This window comes from Gekko japonicus, unplaced genomic scaffold, assembly GCF_001447785.1.
Source record: "Gekko japonicus isolate JY-2015 unplaced genomic scaffold, Gekko_japonicus_V1.1 scaffold1709, whole genome shotgun sequence".
Taxonomy (NCBI): Eukaryota; Metazoa; Chordata; class Lepidosauria; order Squamata; family Gekkonidae; genus Gekko; species Gekko japonicus.
The window spans coordinates 159,559-172,379 of NW_015163654.1; the positions used below are offsets into that span (position 1 = coordinate 159,559).

Consider the following 12,821-nt stretch of genomic DNA (forward strand, 5'->3'; position numbering starts at 1 on the left):
GAACTGCGCATGTGTGAGCATGCGCAGTTCGCCAGGCTCCCCTCCCCACCGTCGCTTTCTCCCCGGCATCTGATCGTGCCGGGGAGCGACGGCGCCGCAGCTCGGGGGGTCCGTGAGATCCCGCCGCGCCGTCTCAACTTTGCTGCGGCTCACATTAGCCGCAGTTCGAGCGTCCTTTACCCTGCCGTGTGGCAGGGACCAGAGAATTATTATATAGAGAGATTATATTACAAGCAGGGAACTGAAAGAAATTTGCAGGGGAGGGAGAATCCTGGTGACACCAGTGCCCTTCTGGTGCCCCCGTTGCTCACTCCCCCTCCCCCTTCCCTCTGTGTGCTCTGCCCTCCTCACTACTCTGTCCACCTGCCTGCTCTCTGCTGCTCCCTCTGGACTTTCCACCTTGCTGCACTGTGGTTCTCAAGCCTCCTTCTCCCTCATGCACTTGCAGCATCAGTGGCAGAGAGGGGCTGGGGCAGATCCTGAGCTTCCTGCTCCCCCCCCCATCCACCTGCAGCACTACTGCCCTGTCCTCCTCCTCCCCCACCTGCCTGCTGCAGTGTTCAGGACAAAGTTGTCTGTGCTTATGCAGAAAATGTTGTCAGGGTGGTTTTTTGTGTATTCACCCCTTTTTGAAATGATTTCTCTTCAAATCTGGATGTGCCACCTAGGTCTATAGCAATATCTCCCTTCTCTCCACATGGCCCTGATCATGTTTCAGGATCCACAGCTGGGACCATGCTGGCCATATAACAAGCAGGGGACCTATAAGGATTTGAGGGGATTTCCCCTATGACCTGCTCCCAACACAATTTGGTCTTTCCTTCCTACAGCATCCCCATGTACTCAACTTTCCCTTCTTCCTTTTCTCCTTCCCACCCACCAAGCAAACTACCTTTTAACTGACCTTCCCATCTTAAGCTATATTTACTTCAGTTATACCTGGCCTTTCCTCACATTGTGGACCCAAAGCGGCTTTCCTCCTCCTCCTCTCCTGCATTTTATCCTCACAACAACCCTGTGAGACAGGTTAGTGTGTGAGTAGCCTAAGGTCAGCCAGCAAGCTTCCATGGCAGAGTGGGGATTTAAATGTGTCTGTTCATGGGTCCAGTATCCAGATTTAAGCATCCTCAGATGTAGCCATGCTGAGAATTAGATATTAGTCCTGCAGAGGAGGCAATCCCATACACCTGTCAGGCAGCTCACTACCACTCTGCCCCTCCTCTCACACCCCCAAGAGTCTTGTGAGGGGGGAATTTCAGCCAGCCTTGAGCCTGCTCCGGCAGGGAGGGTGGGGTCTAAGAATTAGATATTAGTCCTGCAGAGGAGGCAATCCCATACACCTGTCAGGCAGCTCACTACCACTCTGCCCCTCCTCTCACACCCCCAAGAGTCTTGTGAGGGGGGAATTTCAGCCATCCTTGAGCCTGCTCCGGCAGGGAGAGTGGGGTATAAATCGATTAAATAAATAAATAAATAAATAAATCTGCCTGCTCCTTCCCCTCCTTTGGTCCAGCGGCAGAGTCTCCCCTCCTCCTTGCTCACCTGCCTGCCTCCAGTATTGCATTGCTGCTTCAACTGTGGTTTTGGTGAGGGTGGGACACTGGGGAGCAGGGAAAGCTTTCCCTCCTCACCCACCTGCCCACCTCAAGCACTGCTACTTCAACAATTTGGGTGGCAGGCCACAATGGAGGCTCCCCCTTCTCCTTGCCGGCTGCCTATATACCTCTAGCAAGACTGTCTGTTTGCCAGTCCATCTGCCCACCTGACTGTCCTTCTCCTCACTACTTGTTGGGGGGCACTGTTGGCAGCTCCTGGGCTCCCTTGCTCGCCTGCCAGAAGTGGGGGGGGCATGGCAGCGGTTCCTGTTCCTCCCCACCTGCCTGCAGGAACACCACTTCACAGGGGATCACTCCCACTCCACCTCCCCACCCATCAGCCAGCTTCCAGATGACAGGCAGGGGTGGGCTGCCTCAGGACACACAGGATCACCTGTCTCCTCCTTCCCTCCTCAATGCTGGCAAGTTAATGTGTGAGCCTGTGCAGTCATGTGGGGGGCTTGTAAACACCAATTTTAAAAATTCAGATTTTTCTGCAAGCCGGGGGGGGGGGGGGGGGGAAAACTTTTTTGAAAAATCTTCCTTTCTGTCTCCATGTCCCCAAACTGTGGATTTAAGTATCATCAGATGGAGCCATGCTGCGAATCAGCTATATTGATGATATGGTATAATATGGTGTAGTTGTTAGAGTGTTTGATGCCAAGTGGACACAAGGAAGGCTACATTGTAGTATGCATACAAGAACATTATTTTATTTTGTGTACTCACTGTTTTTATTGGTATTTTTAATGAATTTTGAATACAAAATGTAAAAAAAGGAAAGAAGTACAAAGTATAACAATTATAAGAAAGATAATTTACAAAATAACATATCAACCTGTACACAAAACTATAAACAAAATGAATTAATTAGATAAATCTTACAAAAATTATTTTAATCATTTGTTTTACACTTTGCACAAATTAATGAAAGACTATATGTATCTGTATCTAATCCTCCTCCTCTTTTCCCAAAATTATATTGTTTTGAACTAGATGCAAAAAGCACACACAAAAAACGTATTTTGTCATCTGCTGGCTTTTAACCTGACAAGTCTGAAAGTTTGACAATTTACCAGACTTTATCTCTGTTTTATTGATCAGGTTTTAAATGTTATCAGTTTTGTTTTTGCATTGTACAGTAAATATTTTTACAGTACATAATACCATATTTAGATATCAGGGAGTAACACAAAGCATTACAAATTCCAAGAAAAAAACTTGAAGCTTTATCAGTATTGTATAACTTACCGTCAGATTAATTTCTAGAATGACTTTATTCCACCTTCAGAAGATAACGGGGAGAGCGGCCACATCTGTAAAAAAGATCTGCTTTGTTTATTTAATCTATGAGGAATTATTTACAAGCAAGATTCTCTCGTTATAACGGATCTCTCTAATATGCTCCATCAGCTGATCTTATTGTGAATATCTATATATCTAATAGCAGCATGTGGCCCCCCATCTGCAGATATCCAAATTCATGGATCAAAGCCATACCAATGCTAAACAGATTTTCCTGCAAACTTGGACGTTTGCAGAAAAATCTGAAATCACAAAAAATTATAGGGGGGTTTAAATTCCCCCCCAAATAAGTGTTGTCTGCACATGCAGCAACAACACACATACCTGTAGAGCTGGCAGTTGCTGCTACAGGGAGCCACTGGGGACCTGGTTGCTACAGCAGCAGATGCCAGGAGCCACTTTGGGCCTGGCTGCCACAGTAGAGGACACTGGGAGGTATTCCAGGCCTGGCTGCCACAGCAGAGGATGTCAGGAGCTGCTCTGAGCTCGACTGCCCTGGCAGAGGATGCTGGGAGTTGCTCCTGTCCTGGCCAAAGTGGAAGAGGATGTCTGGAAAAACTCCAGACACCACTGCAGCTGCAAAGGATGATGAGAGAGGCTCTGGGCTCTGAACAGTTCCCAGGCACTGGCACTGCTGCATCCAGGCTCAAAGGCATGTGATTGAGCCTAGAGATGAACTAGACTCTGCGATGGGGGGGAAATGTGATTCCTCCCCTGCGAGTCTCACAGGCCCCCCACTTCTGGTGTTCTCTTTCAATCAGCTGCTGTACTTTAATTTATTGCAGTGTCTTCTGGAGTTTCTGTTAATTGCAGACATGGAATGTGATTGCATTCTTTGAGGCATATACAGTGTAAACACAGAATACAAGTGCAAATGTATACTGCAATCATTAACATGCAGGTAGCAATTGTTTCAATATGATACTGGGGACATCGTCATCAGCCATAGGAAATAACTTTCTCTCAACATTGCCCTCTATACAGCTTTATACAATGAAAAGGTCGGCGTGAATGAACGGAAAAGAAAGCGCAGAACCACCATAAGGTATTAAAGATTGCTGCTGAATTGTAATTTTCAGCCTCAGAAACTGTACATTTCCATCTGTTGGACCAGCGTCCTGTTTATGTACACTGAATACCCCAGCATTAGATATCCAACAAAAAAAACTACCTTTTAAAACTGTGATCTTTCAGTGAAGTAGTCTTTTTCATTTCAATAGGCATACTCTGGGAAGAACAACTAGAGAATTTACGTAAGAATAGTTTATGTAACAGAAGGAAAACTTTTTTAATTTATACTTTTATCCAAAGTGAAACATAATTGGCCAATGTGACTGATTTTTAAACTCAGTATGTCTATTCGCGTTCAGAGCCTACTTCTCTTAAACTTTTTTTCAAAATAGCCTACACATCCGGGACTTCTCACTTCTTTTTCATCAAAAGGAGAATTTCCAGGTGCTGAATGCTTTTTCAATATTCGATGCGGTTTCTGTGTCCAGCATAAAGCATACTACTGCCCTCTTGAGGTCAAACTGAAAACTAGTTACCACTACCAGAACATCCACTTCTAAAGAGTAAATCAATGTTTGTGTATCCTATATGCTTTTAAAAGGAACATACCACAAATCTGCATAGTTTTTTCACTTTAAAAGGATAAAAAACCCACAAAAATATTTTAGAAACAGTTTCAACTTTAAATATGTTAATTTTTCTCACTGAATAATGCCACACCACAATGTAACCAGGAATCAACCAAGAGGAAATTGCATTTGTTTGTGCAAAATTTTCAGCACCAACAAGGAGTGTTCCCTCTTCCATCTGTTTTTGGAGGTTGCTTGGAAAAGAGAGAAAGAGTTAGTCTACTCATACTTGGACCAACACCGATTCGAAGCATTGCTCTCAAAGTTGGCTTCATTGCCACTCAATAGTGGAATCATCTAATTGGCTGTATACTGTAGTGGTATCTAATGGCTGTCTGTTGCAATCATTCATGTAATGGTGGCCTTAGAAAAATGTGGTAGAAAGAAGCATGCAAACAGATGACGATAGAGGGAAGCAATAAATGGGTGACCCTTCACAAACTTTGTGGGTGTTAGGTACTGTTTTGTACCCAATGGAACTACTTTGATTCTGCCTGCTGAAACATGTGAACCTTGAGCATAGTGATAACTCCAGCACAGAACCGTCTAAGTACTCTCTAGCAATGTAATTCTACTAAAACCACTGATTGGGATTGCTTGTTCTTTGAAGCCAGCCACATTATTTTAGGATACCAGCACTACATGGAAAGACTTCCAATTCAAAACTTAACTCATTCTACATTCTGATACCATGTAGAGGATCAAGGGAAAGAATACTGCTAAGTAGCAGCTGACACTGTTTCGCAGACACTGAGTTAGTGAGGTATTTATTTGCTCCATAAAATGGAATGAAATGCTTCCAGTCAGGCTGCCTTCCATTTAAAGATTCATGACTGGTAAAATGGGAAGGGGTAGCCACAAAAACTTGTTTGGTAAAGAGAAAATGTAATAAGTGTTTTTCCAGAACTCTCCGTTTGAACACAATCATAACAATGGGTGGAAGTTTTTTGAAGCGCAAGATCTTGATGGTACTCCATAACCCTTCAATTCCTGCCCACGTATATCATACCCAAGTGTAATCAACACCTGACAAATCTTTCCATATCTGTTTCCTAAGTGGACATGCCATCCGCATGTAAAAGAAAAATGTATGAAAGAGGCCTGTAACTTCCTGAGATACCGCTAATGTTACAATAGGACTATTATATTCTTCTTTCTAGTATTGCTGCTAAAGAAGCCCTAGAAAGTCATTTTGCTGAACAAAGCAAGCCGTCTTCTCAGGAGATTATGCGGATGGCTGAGGGGCTCAATCTGGAGAAGGAAGTTGTGAGAGTTTGGTTCTGCAATCGAAGACAAAGAGAGAAGAGAGTGAAGACAAGTTTACATCAGAACACCTTTCACTCCATTATTAAGGACCACCAAGACTGCCAGTAATTTATCCCTACAGACTCTTCCTGGTTTCTTCGACACATTTAATTTTTGTTTTTCCATAAAAGGAAAATGTGCTTGATGAACTAAAAGCAGGGCATGCAATGGTGATTAACAAAGTTAATCTAGTTGTCATACAATAATATTTGGTAATAATTTGTGCTGCACTTCCTCCTCTAAAGGGCACAATACCTTTGCCTGAGAGCTGCCTGCCTTATCACTCAGCATATTAATATAATACCAGAATGAGAAAAGTCATCAAAACAGCTTTCTTCAGACATTCTGGTAGGGTGGAAAGGTGGAATTGGCCAATGGTCACTGAGTGGATGGCAGAAATTAGGTGTGCTTCTAACCATCTTATATCTCTATATTTTATTTCATTCACTCATTGGTACTTGTACTTCTAGCAAATTATGTTTTCTTATTCTGATATAGACATCAGCATTTAGAACCTGCTGAGATGAGAGTCATTTTATAGTATCATTTACTCTAAATAAAAGGCACAAGCCAGCATCTTTATATGATGCAGTAGATGCACACAGGTACTAGTCCAGTGGCCCCTAAAAGATGCCCTACCAAGCCACCAATATTCAGAAAGCCAGCAGCACAGAATGCATACAATTTTGGAATCAGCTCCACTCTGAGAAAAACAGAGCTGAGAGAACTTAGCTTACAGTAATATGGGGGAAGGGAGCAGTCACTGATTCCCAGGAGCAAACAGGGCCACATTCCAGCAACTCTACTAGTGCTTCAGGGCCACTTGACTTAGATCCTGCAGTGCTAATGATGATTGGTATTGGCTCACCAACTGAATTCTCCTCCTGCACTGCTGCCAGTTCATGGGAGGTGGCAGTGAGTGAGTCAGCATCCATTGCTGGCACTCAAGTGGCCCCTGCAGCACTAGCTTATAGCACCAAAGGGGCCATTCCACTTGGCTTGCCTCCAGGGCCATTTGAACTTCCCAACCAATCCCTGCAGGTTACCATTCCCAACCTGCCCTGCAGGTTACCCTATTGGATAGGGGGAGGAGGCATGCTTATCCTATTGAAAAAGCACAATATATTTGTGTCTGTAGCATTCAGTGACCAGCACAAGCCAGTATCAAGACTACACAAGATGCTATACCTTGCCCTTGTGCTAGACTTGTTTTCCTGTTCGCCAACCTCAGAAGGGATGGATGTGTGAATGAGTGTGTCTTTCTTGCAACCTGCATTTATGAAGATCCAGGGATGCTGTAGTGTAAACTGGCCTCCTTAAATTAAGACCCATAGATTGTGAAATCCAGTTTAATTCATAAAATCTTTCAATCTGAAATTCAAACAGATACTTGGATTGAAGTGATACATTGTAACATCCAAATGTTATGGAAATGTTGCTGGTTTCTATATGCTGTAGTCCTTTTAAATCCATCTGCTCTATTAGTGGCATGGATACTAAAGCAACGACGAAATAAGCACAGAGCCTTTTCAAGACTGTCAAGAGAACAGACTACAAGTATTAAGAGATTTCAGAGAGGAAAAATGGAAAACCTGTCAACTCCCACTGTGACTGAGCTTATCTGTCAATTGATGAGAATACCCTTACTTGACAGGACCCTCCATGCAAAAGCAGCTTAAATTGGGGGCAGCCTAATGAGGAGCCAACTTTAGAAATAGTGAGTGCCCCTGCTGGTTAAAATATTGGCAACAGCTTTAATATAGGAGAGGCTTATAGGGAAGGCATTAACTATGTCCCTTCAACTCATGTTTAAGCTACTTCAGTCTATCTCTGCCTTTTGCTGTTTAATGCTGCTTAGAAAAGCCCTGTGAGGATTAAAAGATTGCTGTCACCAAAGGAACCTGGCCTAGTGAGAGATATGGCTTAACCTACTTCGTGCTATATCTCAGCATCAAAGGAGCAATTACCACTACAAGTTTACTTAAGGGAAGTCACATGTATTAGTTTAGATACTTCAACCTAAAAGCAAGGATGATCCAAAATGTAGTATGCATAGGGTTTTTAAAAAAATCAGCAAGTCCATCTTAATAAAATGAAAATAATGAGCCTGAAGGCAGATGACTCACACTGATGAGCTAGTCACAGCAATGGCAAAGAGGTACAGAGATTGGCATAGGGCTTTCAATACATTAGTATGGTTCCATATGCAACAGCAAGACATGCTTTGTCATTCTGTGAACAAGGTTGGGGGATCCTGGAGCTCACAGTTATACCTCCCTCTTCTCATTGCGCTAGTGAAAAAAGGAACAGGGGGATGGTCTCCTCTGACCACTGAAAAGGTTATGCTGTGGATCATGGAACCTGCACTGACAAAAATCATGTAGGACTTGGGAGGGGAATATGTGTTTTTAAAAAGGCTGGCTAGATCCAACACAATATATCATTTTCACTTTTGCGATGAGTCTTTCTTTGCCATTACATGCATTTTTCTTACAAAGCAGAATGCCCCATAAAATTTTCACTTTTGCAATGAGTCTTTCTTTGCCATTAAATGCAAGCCAGCAAACGCCAATTTGTATTTTTCTTACAAAGCAGAATGCCCCATAATCCTGATTTGGGGGAAAAACAAACCATGGTTTGTTAGTTTTAACAGCAAACTGTGCTTTGCCCCCAAAATAGACATATTTCATTAGGTGGCCACACACAAGCCTCAGAGCAACCCCGACTTGTTCAGTTTACCAGTGTGCCTGTAGAATGTCACTGTCACCAAAGTTGTGCTCATTAGATCTGTTGAATGGATAAGGTCACTTTTAAAAACATCAACAAAAACAAGGAGAAGAGGATATTATCTGAAAGCTGTGCATTTGTTTTCTACATGTGTTTTTGTGCTATACTAGGCATTTTAAAATATTGTAGACTGACTTAATTTATTGGTGTAAGTTATTTGACAGTGTTGAAACCTTAAAAATACATATTTTGAGGGGAAATAGTTGTATTACACAAGTATTGCTCCTTATTTTATTATGCAATTTTTATCTTGTTTAGTTTCAAAATGTTAGCATAGCTACACTTTGCAGCTACTATTCAATAAACTGTTTATATGAACTGGGCTCTAGTTAGTGGTACCATATATAGCTCAAGGAGAACGAAAGAAGGCAACCACATACAAAAGCCATGATTCTGCTGTCAATTTTCATAGTGGAGAGCCTGTGACTGTTTGGCAAGCCATTGGTTCTCTTCAAAAGGGCATGAGGCCATGGCAAACCCTTGCACCTGCAAAATCTCTGACTTGTTATTAGTTATTAAGAGAAGAGCAGGTCTGGAAGAAAAAAAAAGTTGGGAGCACCTTTCACAGGTAAAGATGATTTTCTAAGATTCAACCAGGAGTGCAGTACGATTATCCTAATAAAGCTGCAAGCCTATGCTTATTTATTGATAGTAAGCCCCATTTAACTCTTAGACTGATGTCTTTGTATATGACTGGGTTTTAAATAATCCTAAACAGAAAAGATGGTCTAAATTAACTAATTTTTTGCTCAGTCAAGTTCAGCAGCTTGCCTTCCTCATGCTTATTCCACTGCCTTACTTACACATATACCTTAATTTCCTCCCCTGCATCACAGACAAGAGCTGAGCCAAAATTAAATGTCAGTTTAATGTTGTTCAATGGATAAACAGCTTCACTGGCCATTAAATTTAACTGGTTCATTACAAGTCAGTTCAATACATAATCCATCAGGGGCATATTCTTGGTTTCATATTTTTGTTCAGTCACTAGACCTGAATTAAAAAAAACTGAATGAACACAAATACTGCTGCCAGTTTTTTTTTAACCCTTGCCTTTAGTAGTTGGTTGGTTTAAACTCAGGGGTCCCCAATGTTTCTGAGCCTGTGGCACCTTTGGGATTCTGACACAGGATGATGGCGCAACCATAAAACATCTGCCACAGGAGGCAAAGCCGCACACACACACACAGGAAGCTCAAGTGCCGGGGAGAAGAGAGTTAATTTAATAAAACACTTAGACAGAGGAGTGAGTGAGAATAAAACCAACACTGTGCTGGCAGCTGCCACTGAAACAATGTTATTTTTAGTCTGCCCAGCCTATCAGAGGCCCTGCTGGGCAAGTGCCCCAACTGGTCCTGCCATCTTTCTAAACACTCAGTGGACACCAGGAAAGGTGTCAGAGGACACCATGGTGCCCACGGACACCACGCTGAGGACACTTTTTGTTAGGGTACATTGTTCAGAAAAATACAAAATGAAATCTTGCAAATGGAATCAGCACTGGAGGAACTGAAAGCTTTTATTTAGTTGATATTTATAAAGTCCATAAAAAGAAAGATTCACCCACATAGCCATGCTGCCACATATTCTGTAAAACTGCAAAACCCAATTCAATATGTATTATAGATCGCTTTGACCATTTGTTTATCCAGCCAAATCTTAAGTATATTAAACTGGAGTTCTAGGTTCTCGATATTGCTGCTGATGCCCTACATTGATGCAGTACATGGTCATAATCACAGTAGTTGCTTTCTTGTCCTTTTCTTCAAGGACAATCAGTTGCATTCTTGATGATTTCCAAGGTTTGGGTTATTTCCACAAGGTAGTGAAAAGGAGGATAACCTCCTTTTCACATCCCACTTGTAAATATTGCTATAGAGTTCCAGGGTACTATGTTTCCGATAATATGTCAAGATATCCACTGTTTTACTTTAAAGTGTAATTTTAAACTCCCAAGTAAATCCATTAACTTTAAATAGGCAAACTTATAATCATTCCTGTTAATGTGCAAGAAATCAGTTTAACATAAACAAACATACTACACTGGACAATCAAATATTTTGTCAAAGGTAACACTTTTTTGATGAAAACATGATGCACAGCAATATGTACACATGCTATTTCAAGAAAAAGCATAACATTTATGTACTTTGCACCAATTGCTGTTGAGTCTCTGTAACTCTTTCAGTGCTGTATAAGTTGAGAAAATGGCTTTAACATTAATTTTTCACAATTCAAAGCTTAATAAAAATATGGGCTATGTACACAAAGGCACACAATTCTCTTCAAGTTAGCTAAGTTACAGTACAATGGAGTTTGTTTAGTACTTTCCTTACAATCTGCTACATCAAAATACTGATGGCACACAACCTCGTTTCTAGGAAGGTTCCACTAATGATAGCAGTATTGTACTCAGATCTTGGGCTAAATTAGAAATGCACATATCATTCCAAAACAAGGCTGAATGAACAACAACATGTTAGAAAGGCGCTTATAAAAAGGCCCCCTAAACTGTTAAAACACATCCTTCACCTGAAGAAAATAAATACCACCTCCCACTTGAAAGAAAAAACAAAGTGTCATTTTAAAAAGTAATATATTACATTAAGAGACCTTTTAATTTACTTGCAAGAGACTTTTAATTTACCTTCAACACCTCCAGAGGGGCTGATAACAATAACTTCAGAAAGTTCACAAATCTGAAGGAAATTTAGTGTTGGTCAAGCAAGGTGTTTTTAGAGAAACAGCTAAAAGCAACCAATCCAAATTAAGACTCAACATAGCAGATGCTCTTGTTTACAGTAGAACCCAGTTTGGTTAGGCATACAACTTCTGCATTATGCATGTTTTTTGTACACAATCTTCATTTTGTATTGTTCTCTTGCAATAAGATTTTGGCTAGTTTCACCAAGTGCCTCTAAAATTTATCACCAGTGATAGCTGAGGCAAGATAGATAAGAGGAATTTGGTTTTTATTGAAACCTGTGTTGGAAGTTCATATGCATGCCTGCACTGGCGTAAAGGCAGGCTGCACATCACCATCAAGTTAATCTACTCCCAGGGCTTTGAGCTGCCTCTCAATCTCTTCATCCGAAATTGTTGTACTTTGGGATGTTGATGCAGATGGCATGCCTCTGGCAGCTGAAGGAGCCTTGGCCATCTATTAAAAAGAAGGGGAAAATGAGAAGCTTTGTTTAGGCAAGGAAGGTGTCTCTTGGTGACTGAGACAATAGAAGGCAGGCAAAGGAGAGCACAAAAGGTGTTCAAAATTATCAGAGCAAATGGAGATTTTGTCACCCCTCTTCTGCCCACCATATTCTTGACAATCCATTTCCTCATACCTTTCCAGATATTTCAATTCCAATTTCATCAAGGACTTGGTTCACGATATCCTGACTTTCTTCTTCTTCCTCAGAATCATTGAAAATGTCATCTAGAGTATCATTAACTTGGAAGAGAAAGCAAGAGCTGAATTAGTACTGCAGAAGTAAAAGCTGCATTCCTATTCTGCAGAAGTAAAAGCTGCATTCCTATTCTGCAACTGGTGTTTCCCACATACAGTAGTTATTTTGGTTTGCCTGTCTGCCAATACGTTCTTTTCAAACAAAAGAAAGCAATGTCAGCAATATAATATAACTCTGAAGGGCTCATAATTATATAACAGTTAGGAATTGATTTCTGCGTGATAATGAAGACTCACACATTCCCTGATCCAAATTGTAAAATGGGTAAAATGATGACAAAGTCATTATGAAAATGGATGATGCAAGAATTGTGAAGCTCCTGTAGAACTTGGGAAAATATGTCACATTTTCCAGATGTTAGGAGATAGCAGACAAAAATGGATCTGGCTCATTCTACAAACACTCATCCATCCCCTGTATACTATTTGATTTCTAAATAAATATTACTATTATTTGTTTTCATGCTCTGATCTGGATAGCCTAGGCTAGCCCAATGAGTTTCATGCACACTAGATGAAGAGAAAGTGTGCTCTGTGGCAGAGGCTATTTAGCTTGTCCAAAGGCTCTATATCATCATCTCCCTTATAAATAAAAGCCAAATGGTGGTGGCACTTCTCTAGAACATTCCACACGCTCCGGAATTGGTTGGTGCCCTGGTGTGTCACTCACAGGGCGTCTCTCTCCATTCGCTGTGCTGCTGCCTGTGTGGGTGTCCTCCCGCCCAC

The 12,821-nt window shown here is 41.6% G+C and overlaps 2 protein-coding genes across 2 annotated transcripts in view; one reads left to right on the plus strand and one right to left on the minus strand.

The window, feature by feature from the left end:
- POU1F1 (POU class 1 homeobox 1) overlaps positions 1–5,970 on the plus strand; it is a 22,634-nt gene extending 16,664 nt beyond the window's left edge. Inside the window, exons 5-6 of the mRNA XM_015407696.1 lie at positions 3,885–3,945; positions 5,701–5,970. Of these exons, the coding sequence (XP_015263182.1) occupies positions 3,885–3,945; positions 5,701–5,914 (275 nt within the window). The 3' untranslated portion in view covers positions 5,915–5,970. The remainder of the gene's footprint in view (positions 1–3,884; positions 3,946–5,700) is intronic.
- Positions 5,971–9,589: 3,619 nt separating this feature from the next.
- CHMP2B (charged multivesicular body protein 2B) overlaps positions 9,590–12,821 on the minus strand; it is a 24,540-nt gene continuing 21,308 nt past the window's right edge. Inside the window, exons 5-6 of the mRNA XM_015407694.1 lie at positions 11,974–12,080; positions 9,590–11,792 (exon numbers count right to left, since the gene is read on the minus strand). Coding sequence (XP_015263180.1) covers positions 11,679–11,792; positions 11,974–12,080 — 221 coding nt within the window. The 3' untranslated portion in view covers positions 9,590–11,678. The remainder of the gene's footprint in view (positions 11,793–11,973; positions 12,081–12,821) is intronic.